The 16,747-nt window shown below is 41.3% G+C and overlaps 1 protein-coding gene across 1 annotated transcript in view; it reads left to right on the forward strand.

The window, feature by feature from the left end:
- LOC104076797 (fer-1-like protein 6) overlaps positions 1-16,747 on the forward strand; it is a gene marked incomplete at both ends in the record, with an annotated part of 61,917 nt that overhangs the window by 16,883 nt on the left and 28,287 nt on the right. Inside the window, 10 exon segments of the mRNA XM_009577798.1 lie at positions 891-1,071; positions 5,064-5,184; positions 6,485-6,585; positions 7,214-7,304; positions 8,103-8,222; positions 9,352-9,504; positions 10,849-11,035; positions 11,577-11,701; positions 13,647-13,781; positions 14,335-14,484. Of these exon segments, the coding sequence (XP_009576093.1) occupies positions 891-1,071; positions 5,064-5,184; positions 6,485-6,585; positions 7,214-7,304; positions 8,103-8,222; positions 9,352-9,504; positions 10,849-11,035; positions 11,577-11,701; positions 13,647-13,781; positions 14,335-14,484 (1,364 nt within the window).

Genomic DNA, 16,747 nt, shown 5'->3' on the forward strand with positions numbered 1-16,747 from the left:
GAGCTGAGAATGACAAGAAACTCATTTGTATAGTTGGCCAGGAAATCATACTGATTCTTGTCAGAATTAATACTAAAGATGAATCTGGACCTGAACATCTAACAGCTACCTGTACAGTTGAAATTTGGATCCAAATTTGGCAAATGGCCATTATTTACAGGAAAGGTTGAACCAAAAGTCCAGATCAGGATGTCGTATGGGGTGATTCAGCACACCCTTCTCCTGCAGGGAATGTTTTCTGCCTGTCTCTAATAAAATCTGAAATTACCAGTCTGATGGATGCACCTCTTTCCCAGTACTGATAATTGCCCTTTAAGGCAAAATCCTATCAAAGAAGATGGCTGTATCGTTAGCAGAGTTGTCTGGCATTAGGCTTGAAGTTGGGGCCTCAAAGCATTGTTATTACTAACAATGCAAAATTTGTTTGTCTGAAAATGAGCTTTAGCATTTCTGAGATCAAACTTTGAGATGATCATCCATACGTTGTAAAGAAGACATACATTTGCTATGTAAACCAATCACATATCGGGGCCTGTGGGTCTAGAAATATCAACAGCAGTATTGTTTTTGCTTCTGAATTTCTTTAGCAAAAGCAGAAGTTCCTGGGGGCCAGCAACCAAAGGATTGCATCACTTAGTAATGGGGGTAGTATATTAGGTATATATCACATAGGGCGGGTAAGGAAGCACTGCCCTGGAGTCTGAAAAGTCATTGGGACAGACATACCCTGTCAGGACCTTTATAAACTGTAGTATGGCCAGAACAGCTAATGAACAGGAGGGGACAAAGATTTTCCACTGGTATGACTGGTCTTTCTCTTTTTTTAAACCTCATTCAGGTTTACCACCTCCAAGCTAGTAATCTCTTCACTCCTATCCCTGTGTCTCCAGGAAACTTTGGAAATATTACTGATGGGGTGTCAGCAGGAGCTGGAGGGAAAAAGAAGACACACGATGGAGAAGGAGAAAAAAGCCTGCTGCATGAGGGGGAGGATGAAATTTCTCATGACCTTGGAGTACCCCTGATATCCACCACACCCCCCGAGAAGCCACTGATCACATGTGGGAACAGGTGAGGATCTGTGTTTCAAAACCTTATCATGCAGGACGCTGGTTCCTTTTTTATAATCCTGCGGGACTCATTAATGAACCCTGGCAGCATTAAACAGGTTGCGTGGAATTGAGGCTTTCAAATCCTTGATTACATCTTTCACAACAGTAAATTTTCTAGGCTCCACTGAAGTGAATGGGCTCTGCGCCATTTTACACTCATCTTCTGATCTTGGCCTCATGGGCGCTTGAACTTCTGGTGTTTCTGAAATGGCTGTGTTATACCAACTATACATTAGAAAGCTATAGGAAAGTGCAACTCTTTCAGTGCTATCCCTGGTTTAGGGTCCCATACTCTGATCACAAGTAACACCCACCCAATGACCAGATCCAGCAGCAGAGTAACACATCAAAAATATTGAAATCTGGTCAAGACAAAGTCAACTTCCCGGAACACTTTCCAGAGCTAATAATTATAGATGCACACTTAAACAGCAAGTAGTAACAGAAGTAAGAGGAAACAGTCCTTGAAAAAAAGAATGGAGCAATGGATGAAAACAAGCAGAACAGTTCTTCGAAGTGTAAAGGTTTAATTCATTTCAAAGATGCTAATAAAAAGAAATATTTTCTTTGTTGCTTTGGTAGGTAGAATGATCCCCGATATTGCTGAGTGCCAAGACTAGATGGTACCTCTTTCATTTGAAGGCTAGGCACTGCCAAGCAGTTTACAGATACAAGGATCAGGTGGGAAATATCAACCTGGATCTGTTGGACCTCCCTGAAGTTAAAAAGTACTTTCATCCTTTCTTGCAATCAATGGCTCAGTCAGATTAAATAAGAGCTAATGGAAGAAAACAAGAATGAACATACCATGGTAGAATTTTTTTTTTTTTCCCTGTAGCAAATAAATAAAGAGAAGGGGCAAAAAACTGTGTTTGACAGAAAGATAGTTGCCTCTCCTCATTAACAGGACTGCAGATTTGGGTACGTGCTGGGTTATTCTCCTTCCTGAGAGACTATGGGATTTTTAGTTTTTTCCCTTAACAATAATATAGTTTTAAAGAACCATTGTAAAAGAATGGATCATTCTTCAAATCAGCTATTTGCTTCTTGGCTGACTCCAATATGAACAATCTTTTCTCTTATTAAAGATCCCTTTTCCTCAAATTTATGTAAAATGCTGCATCTTTTTTTCCCTCCTGTGCTATCTAAAACAGTTTGGCCAGCCACAGATACCAGCTAATGACTTTATGACTGTCATCTCATATTGGCATCTTACTGGTCTTGTCACTGGATATTTTTAGTATTAATCAGTACTTAATGGGATATCTAATAGTTTAGATAAACTCTGCATTTTAGAATCATAAATGAACAGCAGAAAACAATAACAAGAGTCCATTTTGGAGATTAAAACCACCAACTAATTAAAGGAGCAGGCAAAGCAATAAGACTTCTAAAGCAGACACCATGAAATTGCCAGGAATTTTCCACATTTATGTCAAAATGTATAGCAAGGATAAGCTAACACTGAAAAAACGGTTCCCCCAAATTCTCATAGAGGGAATAATAGACGTGAAAGTTCAGTCTTCCATGTGAGTTATTTCATGGCTATACAATTTTCTTAGTAAATCCCATGAAAAGACTCATAAGCTCTATGGATTTCAGGTTAAGATGTTCTGGCATTGGGAGATAATAGAATTGTTTTTCCCTCTTATGAAACCACCAAAATTGATGATTGCCCGAGACCTGTGTAGCTCTGCTATGCACCGAATTCAATGGGTAATGCTCACCTTGCTGTAGGTTACTGAGGAGAAAGTCAATGGGAAATTCTGTTTCTCTTTTGATATCCCATAGGGCAGTAAACTGAAGTTGTAGAGAAGATCTTCAGCTTTTTAAACAGGAAAAATTCTGACATAAACCTATTAGGGATGTGTGGCAGTTAGGAGTTATGGATAGGATGCTCAAGAGTGACAAGTGATTTGGTTTCTGTGGGCTTAGCTTATTGATTAAACACGTGTGCCCACTTCTATCTGAAATGACTTAGGGTATCTGAGGCATCCTTACAAGCAAACATGAGAGAGACCCAGCCCCTTCTGGATGCCCATGTTTAGGCAACTCAACCTATTGAGGCTCTGGATTTCAGCAGTGGATGATCAGGACTTTCTAAAAATTTGGCTGTGCTCAGATAGAGAGACCTTGAAATGGAAGTCAAGTCTTCTCTCCATACCAAATGCACTCTCCTTTCTTGGATACCACAGCCTCTTCCAGAGGAGAGGAAATGGAAAATGCAGCCATTTTTTCTGCCAGTTGTTGAACATCGTGAAGAGCAGGAGGCTCGGGTAGTTTTATTCTTTATTATTTAGGGAACCGTGGAGAAATACTGAAGGGTCACAAGGCAAGTTGTGCTAGTTTTGGCTGAAGTAGAGTTAATTTTCTTTATAGTAGCTAGTATGGGGCTGTGTTTTGGATTTGTGCTGAAAACAGCGTTGATAACACAGAGGGGTTTTCGTTACTGCTGAGCAGTGCTTACACAGAGCCAAGGCCTTTTCTGCTTTTCACCCCTCCCCACCAGCGAGTAGGCTGGGGGTGCACAAGAAGTTGGGAGGGGACACAGCTGGGGCAGCTGACCCCAACTGACCAAAGGGATATCCCATACCATATGATGTCATGCTCAGCACATAAAGCTGGGGGAAGAAGAAGGAAGGGGGGACATTTGGAGTGACGGCGTTTGTCTTCCCAAGTCACCGTTACACGTGATGGAGCCTTGCTTTCCTGGAGATGGCTGAACCCCTGCCTGCCGATGGGAAGGAGTGAAGGAATTCCTTGTTTTGCTTTGCTTGCATGTGTGGCTTTTGCGTTACCTATTAAACTGTCTTTATCTCGCCCCTCGAGTTTTCTCACTTTTACCCTTCTGATTCTCTCCCCCATCCCACCGGGGGGGAGTGAGCGAGCGGCTGTGTGGGGCTTAGCTGCCGACTGGGACTAAACCACGACACAAGTATACATCAGAAAATAGCTCTCCAGTACAGCCTCTTCTCAGCTGCAGAGCACATATGGGTGGCATCGGGTTGGAGCCATTCCCAGAAGAACATAAAGCAGTTTATAGAGCTTCGTATCCATTAAAAAGCTCTCCGCTGTCCCACCATTAGTAAGGAAAATTATGAGACCTCTAGTGTTAAATCCAATATGGCTGAGCATGGTGTTTCATAGGGCTGTAGTATTTATGTAAAGGGAGGAAAACATGCTTATCAGGTACATGGTTTTGACATAGTGCCTACCACAACTGTAATCAAACATCAGGCTTTGTGGCAGGTGTGCACTAAAGTCTGCAGAGCCTCTGGTTATGCTGGCGTCTTGCTCACTTTTTGCTGTACAAGACACTCATACAGCTGAACATCCAAAGAAAGCAGCATTACAAAAAGAATCGATATGGCAACTTGGACCTAAGATAAAAAGTGAAAAAAGAGAGAGCAGCAGATGCATTTTATCACTGAGATATTTGGTATCACTTTTACTAAGCAGGCTCCTGCAGATCAGCTTCTGCCAAGGAATGTCAATCTCCACTAGCTATTGCTTCTGAAAAAAAGCACCTTGTGAAAGTAATGTGGTCGTGAGACTCTGCCGTGCCTCTCCCTCTGTGCAGCGTGTGGAACCGTTGTTCTTGAAGAGGTGATCAGATTTTAATCTTTGCTCCTTTTTCCCTCGTTGCTTCCCACCATTAACAGTATTTCAGGCCTTCTCTGCATGCCTCTTTGCCTGGCTTTTCTCCCACCCTGGAAAGCACTGAAATTAGATCCATTGACTTCAAGCTTTTTCTCTTCAGGGATCTCACAGGTAGCGTAAGTGATGTTTGTGTTTGTTCTTCCCAGTATTTACTGGTTAGCACATGTGAACACATCCTGACATGTCTTTGGTTTCTGTGCTGTGGGAGAGCGCCAAACAGCTTTTCTTTCCTGCGCCTCCCCTGAACTCCTCTCTCACTTTTATGATCTGCTCTGTACTTTGTTTTCACAGGAACTACCAGTACCTGCCATACGACGAGAGGAAGCCCTGTATCTGTCTCAAGAGCTACTGGGGAGACCAGACCTTTCGTCTGCACTCTTCCAACACCCTTGAGAAAATGGCAGATCACCTGGTAAGTGGCAACCATCCTCCCAGGCTCATGTATTCAGCAGAGTATGGCAATGAGAGGTCGCGTTCCCCAAAACAGACCTTCAAAATTTCCCCCAATTACTTTCTGTTCATTTTGTGAGAGAGTAGCTGATATCAGCCCCTTCTCTTTTTTTTTTCCAAATTGCTTTGGTCTGTTAGAGCTACTCAAGTACTCCTGTCCACAGGTTTTTTTTTTCTTTTTGGCCGTAGGGCTGTCTTCTTTTCTCAGAAATGTTTTATTCTTTGTAAGAACAGTCAAACAATTAAAATATGAGATATAGAATAATTCTGCCTCCTGTGGCTCTTCCTCTGATGTCTTCTTGCCCAAATCACATTGTTTAACCTGTGTTTATGCTGGAGACTCTTTAAAGGACACTTCTTGGTTTTAGTTTTCCTAAAAACATCGATAGAGTCAAAATGGCATATCGTCTCATGAGCAGTCACTGTGATGCCCTAGACATAGCGTTTTCCCATAATGATGTTTTTTTCTACCCTCGTTTAAAGTTGGCTATCAACAGTCTCAAGAAAGTAGTAGGTTTTTTTTTAAAGTGACTTCTAATGTTGAATATTTTGGTTTGGGGTACTCAGATTAAGAGTCTGATTCATCCCTCATTTATCCGCATATACCTCATGAGCAACAACACTGAAGTCATACTCATGCAAGATTGTATCATGAGAAGACAGTGAATTATAGGCCAACATTTCGAACCCAGGTATTTGAAAATTAAACATCTGTATATATATGTATGGAGAGATATATTTGTCAGTGTACCTGAACACCCACAGGCCTTGCTGGAAATCCAGCCATTTATTTCAGTTTGTAAGAACAGACTCCATTTCTCAATGATAACAGTAGGTGTTGCGGTAGAGCTTGCATACGGATTCAGGTGCCCACTAACGTTTAAGAAGTTAACTCCAGCAACTCGCTAAATTTAAGCAGCAGGGCTGGAAACAGAACCAAGGAGAACTACAGTTTTTCCTCCTACCTAGTGGAGAATGTTTCCCGCTGACTGATCTTCACCAAAGAAGTGCGAAAACAAAGCTGCTCCAAGCAGTAGTAGCTTGGACTAGTAGTTGAGAGACTGGGGAAAGGTCAAAATAAATCATGCTGCTGGAGTTTGCGCACTTCAAGGGCAGTGATATATCAAAGGTCCTGTTCTGTCAGGTTACAAAGCTGCCTCCCTCATTCTTGCTAGTCATACAGTGAATAATGGTGTTATAACGCAGGCAGAATGACAAAGTGCCCTCCTTTACATAAGGGCTTTTTCATGTGTTTTTCATAGGAAGAATCATTAGAGCAAGTAAAGGACTTGATCAAGGTTTCAGAGATTGCATCTGAGGAGAAAATGAGGACCACCCTAAATGATTTTATCAATCAAAGCAGGTAACTACATTTACTACACGCATACAGAAAATCAACTTTATATGTTGGCTAGACAAGGAAACTGATGATAATAAAAAAAAGTGCAGTGAACTTACTGAGATACATATTTTATTTGTTCTGCTATAAAAGCAAAGGCCTTCCCAAATTGCAGTTTCTATTTATACAGAGAAAATATTTTATTATTATTTTCAATATTCAGTATTGACAGTAGACTACTGCCAGTCATTGTCATTATTTTGGCTTTCTGGACTCTAAGAATAGAATGTATATGGGATAAGTAGGATTTAATAAAGTGTGTGAGACATACTGTAAAAAAAGGACAAGGTTAAGATAAAAACAAAGGATTCCACATGCTGGGATAAATCACCCAATGGGCTCTGTGTCAGATGGCATGATTGGGCTCAAAATAGATATAAACCTTAATTTCTAGATATTAACCCTGTTTCTGTGAAATGTGGTGCATAGTTTTTGGACTCTATTCTTTGAATCTTATAGGTGCTCAATATTTATTTTAGAGAATTTCAGCATCTCTGTCTTCTGGTTCATGTACTGCAGCAGACAGAGAAAATTTCATTCCAATGTATTTTAGCAGCTCACATTTAAAGAACCTGTTATTCTTGTGTCCTAGGGCCTTCATTACCATTGCTGAAACGAAGCCCAAAGGGTTGAACTACACTGCTTTGGACAAAAAGAGACTCATGTTGTTCAGGCAGGAGCTGGTATGTGTGTTTTTTCCTTTAAGCATTGATGCAGTGGTGTTAACTGAAAGTACATTAGTTGTATACATTTTAATTTCTATTTGATTTCACCATATTGGAATGCTTTGTAATTAATATGGATATAGTATCCATATAATCCAAGAGCCTTTTTTTTAATAAACCCTGCTGTGCTTAATAAAGAGCTGTAAAGAGCCTAAAATAATTCAGAACATGTTATTTTTAAATACAAATAAGACATAATAATAATGATTGATTTTTCTTTTCCATGCATCTTAAAATGGGATGATGCTGACTTCAGTGGAAAAACACCAAATTAACACTGCTGTTAGGCATTTAATTACTGTGGTAGGGCTGAACTTCAAGACTAGTAAAGTCTGGCATTTGATATTCCTGGACCTAGTCACCTTCTCCAGGGAACCAGTGCTAGGAAACCAAACTGAGTGGAGGTCGTCTGAATGTTTATTAACTTTATTTACTGTTTGTAGCACAGAATTTGGTTGTGACTTCTGTCAGGACCGAGGCCCAATAATTCTAGGTGGTAATCACATCGCTCTTGGGACTTCCATACATACAGTATACATAAAAAGAAAGAGAAAATGGGGGACATTCACATTTTATGTTACTCAGCTCCAAAGAGTTGATCACTTTCTGTTGTGACAAAGAAGATAATTGTTACCTTGAACCAAGTGTCTCCATCTTCTCTTTTCAACTTGAATCAAAGACTGTTTTCTCCTTCTGTGTCCTGTTCAAACTACTGGATAATGCATAAAAAATACATATTGTCCTTCCTGACTGCAGGAAGCAATGTCCAGTGATGCCAAGGGAATTGTTCAGCAGCAGAAAAAGAAGATGTCACTGGATGAAATGATGCGTGAGACTCAGAGCTTTATAGATAAAATTCGATTCTTGCTTGATGAGGTAATCCACACAGAAATTCAGATAAATTTAAAATCCAGGGCTTGACTTTGATTTTCATAATCCCATGTGAGTAATAACTCCTGGCCTGGTTATCCAAAGAGTTCTCCTTTGGATATCTGGACCCAATCCCGTTTTGCATTAAATGGAGCTGTTAACAGACTAGGGTAGGAAACACTGGGCTACGTGGTATGGAGAGGATGTGGTACGGAGAGATTTTTCTTCTTCTTTTTTTTTTTTAAATAAGGCCATCCCATATGTGCCCTGGTGGTTTGGAGACAGCCTGCTTTTGATCTGAATTCATGTCTCCACTTGTACGGATGTAGTGATTTGGACTGGTATGAGCTCAGGGGTCTCTATACTACACTGTGCGGACATTGTTTAGACATGCTACTAAGCCTGAGAATAACAGAAGAATGGACATATTTGGTCAGGCCAAAATCCAACCAGTGGAGTGCTGTCCCTCTGAGAGCTGTCTGTGCTAGCAAACTAAACAGGGCCATGACTATTTCCTGCCTCAGAGAGCAAGTGGCACAGCCTGGCACGGTTTGCAACCTACGCCCAAATTCTCTTCCTTCCCAAAACAGAGTGACCTTGCTCACAGTGCCTCCTGGAAACAGCCCCTCGGCTGGTCTTTGCTTCGAACCACACTCAGGCTTTGCTTGGGGAAATGTTATTTGAGACAGGGCAAGGCGATGCCATGGAGCATCCGCACAAGGAGAATAGATAATCGTATGCCAATGCTTGAGGTTGGCCCTGGTCCTTTTTGGTTTGCTGATACAGATGAAGTTGATGGTATTTCCATGGTAGGTACTTTCAGCTTATGCAGTCTGTGGGTAAGTTATTTCCTGAGACAGAGTCATACCAGATTTTTAGGTTTAGTTTCTGCTGAAATGATTTATAGAACGGGTGCTCCTTAATCACTCTACAAAGCTCTTTACCTTCAGTTGTGCTTAGGAAAGGAGGTTTGGACTGCAAAGCATGAAGTGACAGCCTCTTTTAGTCCGGGTGCACATTTGCCACTCCACAGGAGCCGTGAGGGAATCAGCTCTTGAGTGTTTTATCAAAAAATAATGGTGGTGGATCATAGAAAGAATTCAGTTTTAATTCAATATTCCTCATCATTTAACAGCCACAAAATATGGTACCTGACGTGTTTATCTGGATGCTCAGCAGCAATAAGAGAGTGGCGTATGCAAGAGTCCCAGCAAAAAACATACTCTATTCCCCAGCGAAAGAGCAGAGAGGCAAGGACTGTGGGAAGATTAAAACCTATTTCCTGAAAGTAAGTCTGGGGTGCTCTGCAAACACAGATAATGCCTGGGGAGCAATCGGTATTCAAATGTCTTCCAGGGATTGTATTTTACAGGCTTATCTTTTTAATGTACTAAAATGTGTACACGTTTATATCTGCCATCTATTAATGTTTGCTTCTTACATTTATGCTTGTCGTTCTTTAAACACTGTATCATTGCCACGCTTTTGGTATATGAGTAATTAATTCTTTCACTACTTGTTATGGCAAGTATATAGCATTGTTTATCTATAGCTGTAGACATAAACAGATAGAAGAGGTACAGCCTCTTTGCTGGCAAAGACATCAGAATGCAGCACGTGAAAGTCCGGAAGCAGACTGGTAAGACATCAGCACACAGCAACCCAGATAACAAGGAAACCTAGGTATTCAGAAGAAATACAGCAATTATTTATGCTTGCTATTGAAAATGTGCCTAGGTTTGTCCAATATATGTCCAAAATATTGTTATGGGATTATTCATCTGGAAGGAAAGTCTTAGTGGATATACTCTTACAAAGACAGTGTGAGCGGTAGTACCTGGCAGTGGAATATTATGCAATGTAATGGTTACTATGGCCATCAGGAAAAGCCCAAACACACAAGACAACAGTAACTTCATATAATGACTTTTTAGTGCTTTTTCACCTGGAGCTCCTGGGAGCACTCCTGTAAAGCACAGCTAAAGAACAGATAGAAATATCTAAGCTCCTGATAGATGCCATAGGTACTTGTTAAGCACAGTACTATTTGCCTGCATGAACAAAAAAAATACCATAATTAACTCTCCAGTCCCTTCAATATCAAGAATTACCTTAGGAACAGATAATACTAAACACTGAGCTTAGCAGATCTAGATGAAGTGGGAAGGGAGAGGAAGGAAATAATAGTACTGTTTGTCAAGACTAGTAATGTTTTATACTGGAATATGTTTTCTGACCTGCCCAATGGAGTAATACTTTTAGTAATACATGGGACTAACTATTGGAGACCAGCAAAACTGGATGAAATGGAAAGTGGGTTGAAGTCTGGGAAAAGTAGGGTATCAGCTAGCACTGATATGTTTGCAGCTATTAGCCTGCACAAACCTCTGCATATTGGGCAGTATGCCATTTACATAGACTTTCAACTGAGAAAACTACTCATTTCTTCCCTAAGAATCATAGAAATTCCTTGTGCTAAATGAGTCTCAGAACCACTCACTGTGGAGAAATGCCATTTATCAGTATATCAACTCAGTGAATGATCCTTTATTTTACTCTGGCTTGGTAGGACCCAGCATCCAGCATGTCTCTTTCTTGAGCATGTTGGTGATGGGTGGATTTTTTTCTTCAGTTACCAGGCAAGCGCCCGCTGGGCTGGACTGTGCAGGCAAAGGTGGACATCTACCTATGGCTTGGACCTGCCAGCTATGCCCACAGCATCATGGAGAATTTGCCTGTAGGATATGAGACTGAATTTCCATCTAACACCAACTCAGGGCACAGCGTGGTGCCCTCACCTGCCTGCCTGCTGTATAAAAGTAAGGCACTGTTTCTTCTCCATGTTAGCAATTAAAAGATGTGGCCCCAAAAGCTCTAATTCAGAGGGTGGCACAACCTCTGTCTAAAGTCACTGTTCTAAGATGATCACGACTTAGCATCTTTTCATCAGAAAAGGCTGGTTTCATTGCCAAGTCATCAGTCTTGCCACTGACACTTTGCAGATGCCAGGGAAAGAAAGGACCTGTTCACTTGAAATTTCTGTTCCCTGTCCCATGGGTCTGTCTCCTCGTAGTGAGGAAGCATCCTTCAGTTCTCCCGATGAAGCTACTGTGTTGAACACCTAGTAGATAGGAGATAAAATCTGGCAGTTAACAACCTTGCAGTAGAGACTTACATCGGACATTGATTTTAAGTGAATACAGAAGTCTTACACAACTTCTGAGTGTCTCAGGTGTTTCTTTAGTAAGACAGCACTTGTCAGACCCTGGCTGGACAGCAGGTGATGAATCTTGCCTTCCTACCTTTGTGCTGCATCATTTCCATGGAGCTGACATTACTGTTTTCTTTGCAATGACATAGCCCCGCACCTCTTCCAGCTGAGAGCCCACATGTATCAGGCGAGGGGGCTCATTGCAGCTGACAGCACTGGACTTTCTGATCCTTTTGCAAAAGTTACTTTCACATCACACTGCCAGACCACGAAGGTAAGTTCCAAAATCTCTTTCAGTAAATAAAAACAATTTTTTTTTTCCAATTAAGCCATGAAAAGGGAAAATCTTGGTTTTGCAAGGAGGTAGCTAGCAGGAAAATTAGATGCCTGCTGTTAAAGGGCAACTCCTGACAGTCTACTGCAAGCAAGGCAAAAGTTTAGGTGTTACCAGCTAGCTGAACTTGAAGTGCAGTAGTATTAATTTATTTTAGCTCAGATGACAGATTCTCTGGGGCTACTGGGACTTTATAGCAAGTGAATTACCTTTCTCTATATCTTTTTCTATGTGTTTTAAGTTTGGGCTGTTGTCATTGCTTGGTATAAGGACGAATCCCCGCGGTTCTCTTTTCCTATAGTCTATGCATACAATGATTGAGCAAAGAGTGAACACCTTTATATGGCTTCTGTAGCCACACAAGCCAGCACGGCTCTTTGCGATGGAATTCAGCAAAGCACACTGGTGGTTTTAAAGTGGCAAAGTTGAAATGAGCTGAAAGCAGAGAGGTGTGAGACTTTCTGCACCACTTAAATGCTGCAAAAATATGCCCATAGGGAGTGGTCTCACATCTCCCCCCATCACCTCCAGGGGACAAATGGTCTTCTGTGGACATTTGATGGAGCCTCTAGAAAGAAGGGGGAACTTCTACAGAGCTCCAGCAGGAAGGGTTGAAGTACAGCCCTGGCAAATGAGGAGGAGGATGGTCCCTCACAGAACATGAAGACTGACTTTCAGAGGTCCTGAGCCCTCTACAGCCACTCTGGACTTAAAATGGGGCTGAGAGTTCTGAAACCCATGCCACAAGCAGAATTTGCTGGGCCAAATACGGTCTTGCTTCAGAAAAAGTATTTAACACCCCCTATCCAGCCCCTCCCCCAAAAAACTCCATAGAAGACTGTTTTAATTTAATTAATTCTAAAATTCCTCTGATGCCTTCTTCTCTTACAAAGCAAGTTCTGTAACACGTGCCAAAGGGAGTGAGAAGCAAAAACATTTCTCTGCTCTAAGTTGTAGGTGCCTGTTTGTGCTGCTTTTTCCTCAAGGACATGAATTGATTTTTTCCTGTAATGTGATTTTAACTTCTAATAGAAGTTGGTGAATGAAACCGATAAAGTTAGTGTTTAGATGCATCAGATTCAAGAAAGTAGAATTTGGCCCAGAGAAAATAGGATTTTATAGGCACAGAAGCGTTAAGTTTATTCACTGCCTGAATAAAATATTGCAGCCAATAACTTGCATGTTTTTAGAAGACTGTTAGCCAAGTGCCAATAAACTGTAGTCAAGAGCCTTATTTCCATTTGAAAGAACGATGGCAGGTTATGAGTCATTTTGCAGTTGGCATATTTTTCTTCTCTAAATATTATCTTTGTTAAATATATTTCCTGCCAAGACAGTTAAAACATTGTCTATGATGAACTGCCATAAGCATCCACATAAGCCCAATTACAACAAATTAAAAACTATTGATTTATTATGAGTGATTCATTAAAATATCTTCCCCCCCCCCCCCAAAATGTTATGTATGGGAAACATACACTGAAGTAAAAACAAGATTGAAAAAATGTACCCGGGAGAAGTGAAAACTGGCCTTGGTTTAGGGCAAAGGCTTTATTTTAATAGCATTGGACATGCGCCTGCTTTCCTAAACCAACAGCTTTCCTCTAAATCTAATACTGAGCTTTGTCTACAGAGGCTGGTGGTCATGTGTTGATACGCTTGTGAGGGGTCTGTGAGGCAAACAGGGAAATGGAGAAACTAGAGATACTGGTCTCAAGGCGAAAGAATCATATTCTTCTGGCTGGGAATAGCTGCTGAAAAATGTGGTGTCTCAGACAAGGAATTGTTCAGGCTGTGGGAAAGGATGTCACCAGCAGATCAGCATGTCGAAGGACTCCCAACCAACCAGTTCACAGCTCATTAAACATTTCCTCTCTCTCATTAGATCATTTCTCAGACATTATCCCCCACCTGGAACCAGATGCTGCTCTTCAACAGCATTGTGCTTTATGGCGACAGAGAGGAGATCGCTCAGTTCCCACCAGAGATCGTCATCGAGCTGTACGATGATGATGCAGTGGTAAATTCAAAATCCTTCCTAGTAAAAACCTGGGCTCTTACATCTTACTGCCAGTGTGAAAGCAAATGTGTCACTGAATAGGCATGAAATGGATGACCTTGCTGAATGGAGCTCAGTGTTACAGTGGTTTGCAGTTTAACATCTGAAAACAGCCCTGAGACTCGCTTTATGTCCTTGCAAAGCTGTGGCCTTGTTTTTTCCCAAGTGAATCTTGCTCCCAAAGACTGGCTTACAGAAATCAGAAGCTTCTTGCCCTGAACTCCCTTGCACACAACTGTAAATATTGTATCTAAGTCTGGGGAGACAAGGATTTATCTCTGACCATGCAAACTCTGACACAGTCTCACTGACTGAATACAGAGCTCAGAAACTTTGGATGCTCTGAAGAGGTAAAAATACTCAGCTCTTCCATTTTCATAGCTGCCTTGCATTTTACCTTGCTCTTCCCTTCCAGAGAAGGTTTTTTCACAAATACTAAACTCTGCATCATCTTGGCTCCTATGAAAGCTACGAAACTCAAATGCATCTGACACCTGTATTCTCCTTTATTTAGGGTAAGGCAGAATATATTGGGTCTACAGTGGCTGCCCCTGTGGTGAGACTAGCTGATCAAAACTATGAACCACCTAAACTTTCTTACCACCCAGTGTATTGTGGAAATCTTTCAGGAGGAGACCTTCTTGCTACATTTGAGCTTCTGGAGGTAAACTAGACTTTCTTGACCGTTACACTTTTACACCCTGGGCTCACAAAAACAGCCATGGCATCAAAACCCACCACCCTCTTGAATTAATGGGAATTGCAACTAGAGCAGGATCATTCTGCTCCTCATAGTCCCCATGCAATCTCTGTGACTCCCTCCACCCTGCCAGGGGCCACTGTCCATGCACACGCCACCGCCAGCCCCTCACATCCTCTGAGCCTCATTTCCCTGTCACTTGCCCTGCCCTGAATTGAGCTCTGGCCTGAGAAACAACTGTGAAAATCCCACTGCGATTGCAATGACCTGCTCTTTGGAGTAGCACATGGCCCTGACTTTAGCAACCTCAAAGCTCTCAATATGGCTTTCACTCTTAGGAAGAGGGAGCGGTGAATATTAAGGACTGGATTAGGGAGACTGAGTTTTCAGATACCCCTAACATATTAAGAGAAATGTTGCACTGGTTTCCAGCTGCGAGACAAAAGGCAAATTCAGCTTACCTCTGGGGCTAGCCCGGCAGATGCATGAGTGGGGTGTACCATGCCTAGGATTTCAGGGAATTTCAGTGGAATTTGCAAAGCCACCAGTTAGAGGAAACTTCTCTCTGCTGAAAACCTACAGCAGTTTATTCTGAAATCTGAAATGGGAAAAATGTGGAACTCTGTGACACGTTTTACAGATATTCCCAAGATAAAACAGGCTTTTAAGCATGATGGGCTAATTATGTTCTTGGTGGAAGCCTGAAATATGATACCATGTGGAACATTTCCTCATTATGGTGGGTACCTAGGGATAGAGTCTAGTACCTTAGCCATAATTTTCCCATTTTTTAATTTGGTGAACAAAGAGAGCTTTGTATTTTGTTTTGCCATCTTTTGGGACAAGGGAAGCAGCACTGCTTCTGGGATATGTCCTAAGACTTCCCTAGAGAGTTGGCAAGAACTGTAAGTAAAGACCTTGCAGTCCTTATTTTCACGCTCTGTATTATTCTTCTCAGTGACAACACTCTAGAGCATCTCACATGGGAGATAATAGCAATATGGACATTAAAGAAATTTTCAGGAAAAGATATATATAAACATCTGCCAGGCTTCAAAGCACTCCCAGAGCTGATGTGCCGGTGGCTTCTTCCAGCATCAGGGGATTGCTGATGATGCTCTGTGTGAGGATGGAAACAAAAATCTCTCATCACTAATTTATTCTCATTCTGAGCCCATAACCTTTCCCATGACATACCGTGCTCGATAACTCTGATCTGCAGGTACTGTTTGGTTCAGCTGAAGAAGTGTTGTGTAAGAAGTGAGTGCTCCTTCCTCAAAATGAATGCTATTATGCTGGGTCTTGCTGGAGGGATAAAATTATTCTTACAACAAAGCATCCTGGCATTTAGAAAAGTAGTAGACTAAAAAAATACAGACTAAAGAATACTAGGAGTCTTGATTTTGCTCAAAGTGGGCTCAGGATTTGCTGATTTTGGGTTTTTTTTTATCAAAAGAGCAAAATCCCCTTGTAAACACACCTTGTGGGTATTTTCCTCTACTGTCATTTGAGTGCTAGATCATTCTTCACCTCTCGTTCTGTGCAGTTTCACTGTGGCCATGAAGCAAAGTCCTTTCTGAGTTATACCAAGCTAATTTCACTGAAATTAAGAGAGTTTCACTGTGTAATACAGAAACACTCTCAACTAGTGGTGGTTAGATCTTGGAAAACTTGCAATATATTGGAGAACTGTTCAGTTAACTGCAATACTTAAAAAGAACAAAAGTGAAGATCCAGCGAATCTTGATTTTATGTGAGTCTTAGGTTTTGCAGTCCTGGAATGCAGTTTAACAAAACTCTTTATGAGGCAGTTCTGTCCTCAAATGTGAGATCTTACGAGCCTTCCTCTCCTAAGCCATGTCCTTGGGAATTAATCCCTTCTCACAGCTGTAAGAGGAGACATAAATAGCTATGTATGCTCTAGTTTAAAAAAAAAATAAAATAAATGGTGCAGTTTAGAAATTACATATGCATAAGTCACTGTATCATGCAAATTAATATATTTTTCTTGATCACCTGTCACCAGTATCCAAGTCAGATAATGCAATGAAAGTGTGTACCCTAAGATGTGCACTGTGTGCAGGGACATGACATCTGGTATGTGATCTGGCTCAGGTGGTCTTTGCCTCTTGTTTTGTTACCAGTTAATCTATTATGGGGTAAATTTTTGGAGCGTTTAATGTCAGTTAATATAGAGTTGGAAGATCTAAATATAATTGAAGCTAAA

The sequence above is a fragment of the Fulmarus glacialis genome, unplaced genomic scaffold (assembly GCF_000690835.1).
Source record: "Fulmarus glacialis isolate BGI_N327 unplaced genomic scaffold, ASM69083v1 scaffold6005, whole genome shotgun sequence".
Lineage (NCBI taxonomy): Eukaryota > Metazoa > Chordata > Aves > Procellariiformes > Procellariidae > Fulmarus > Fulmarus glacialis.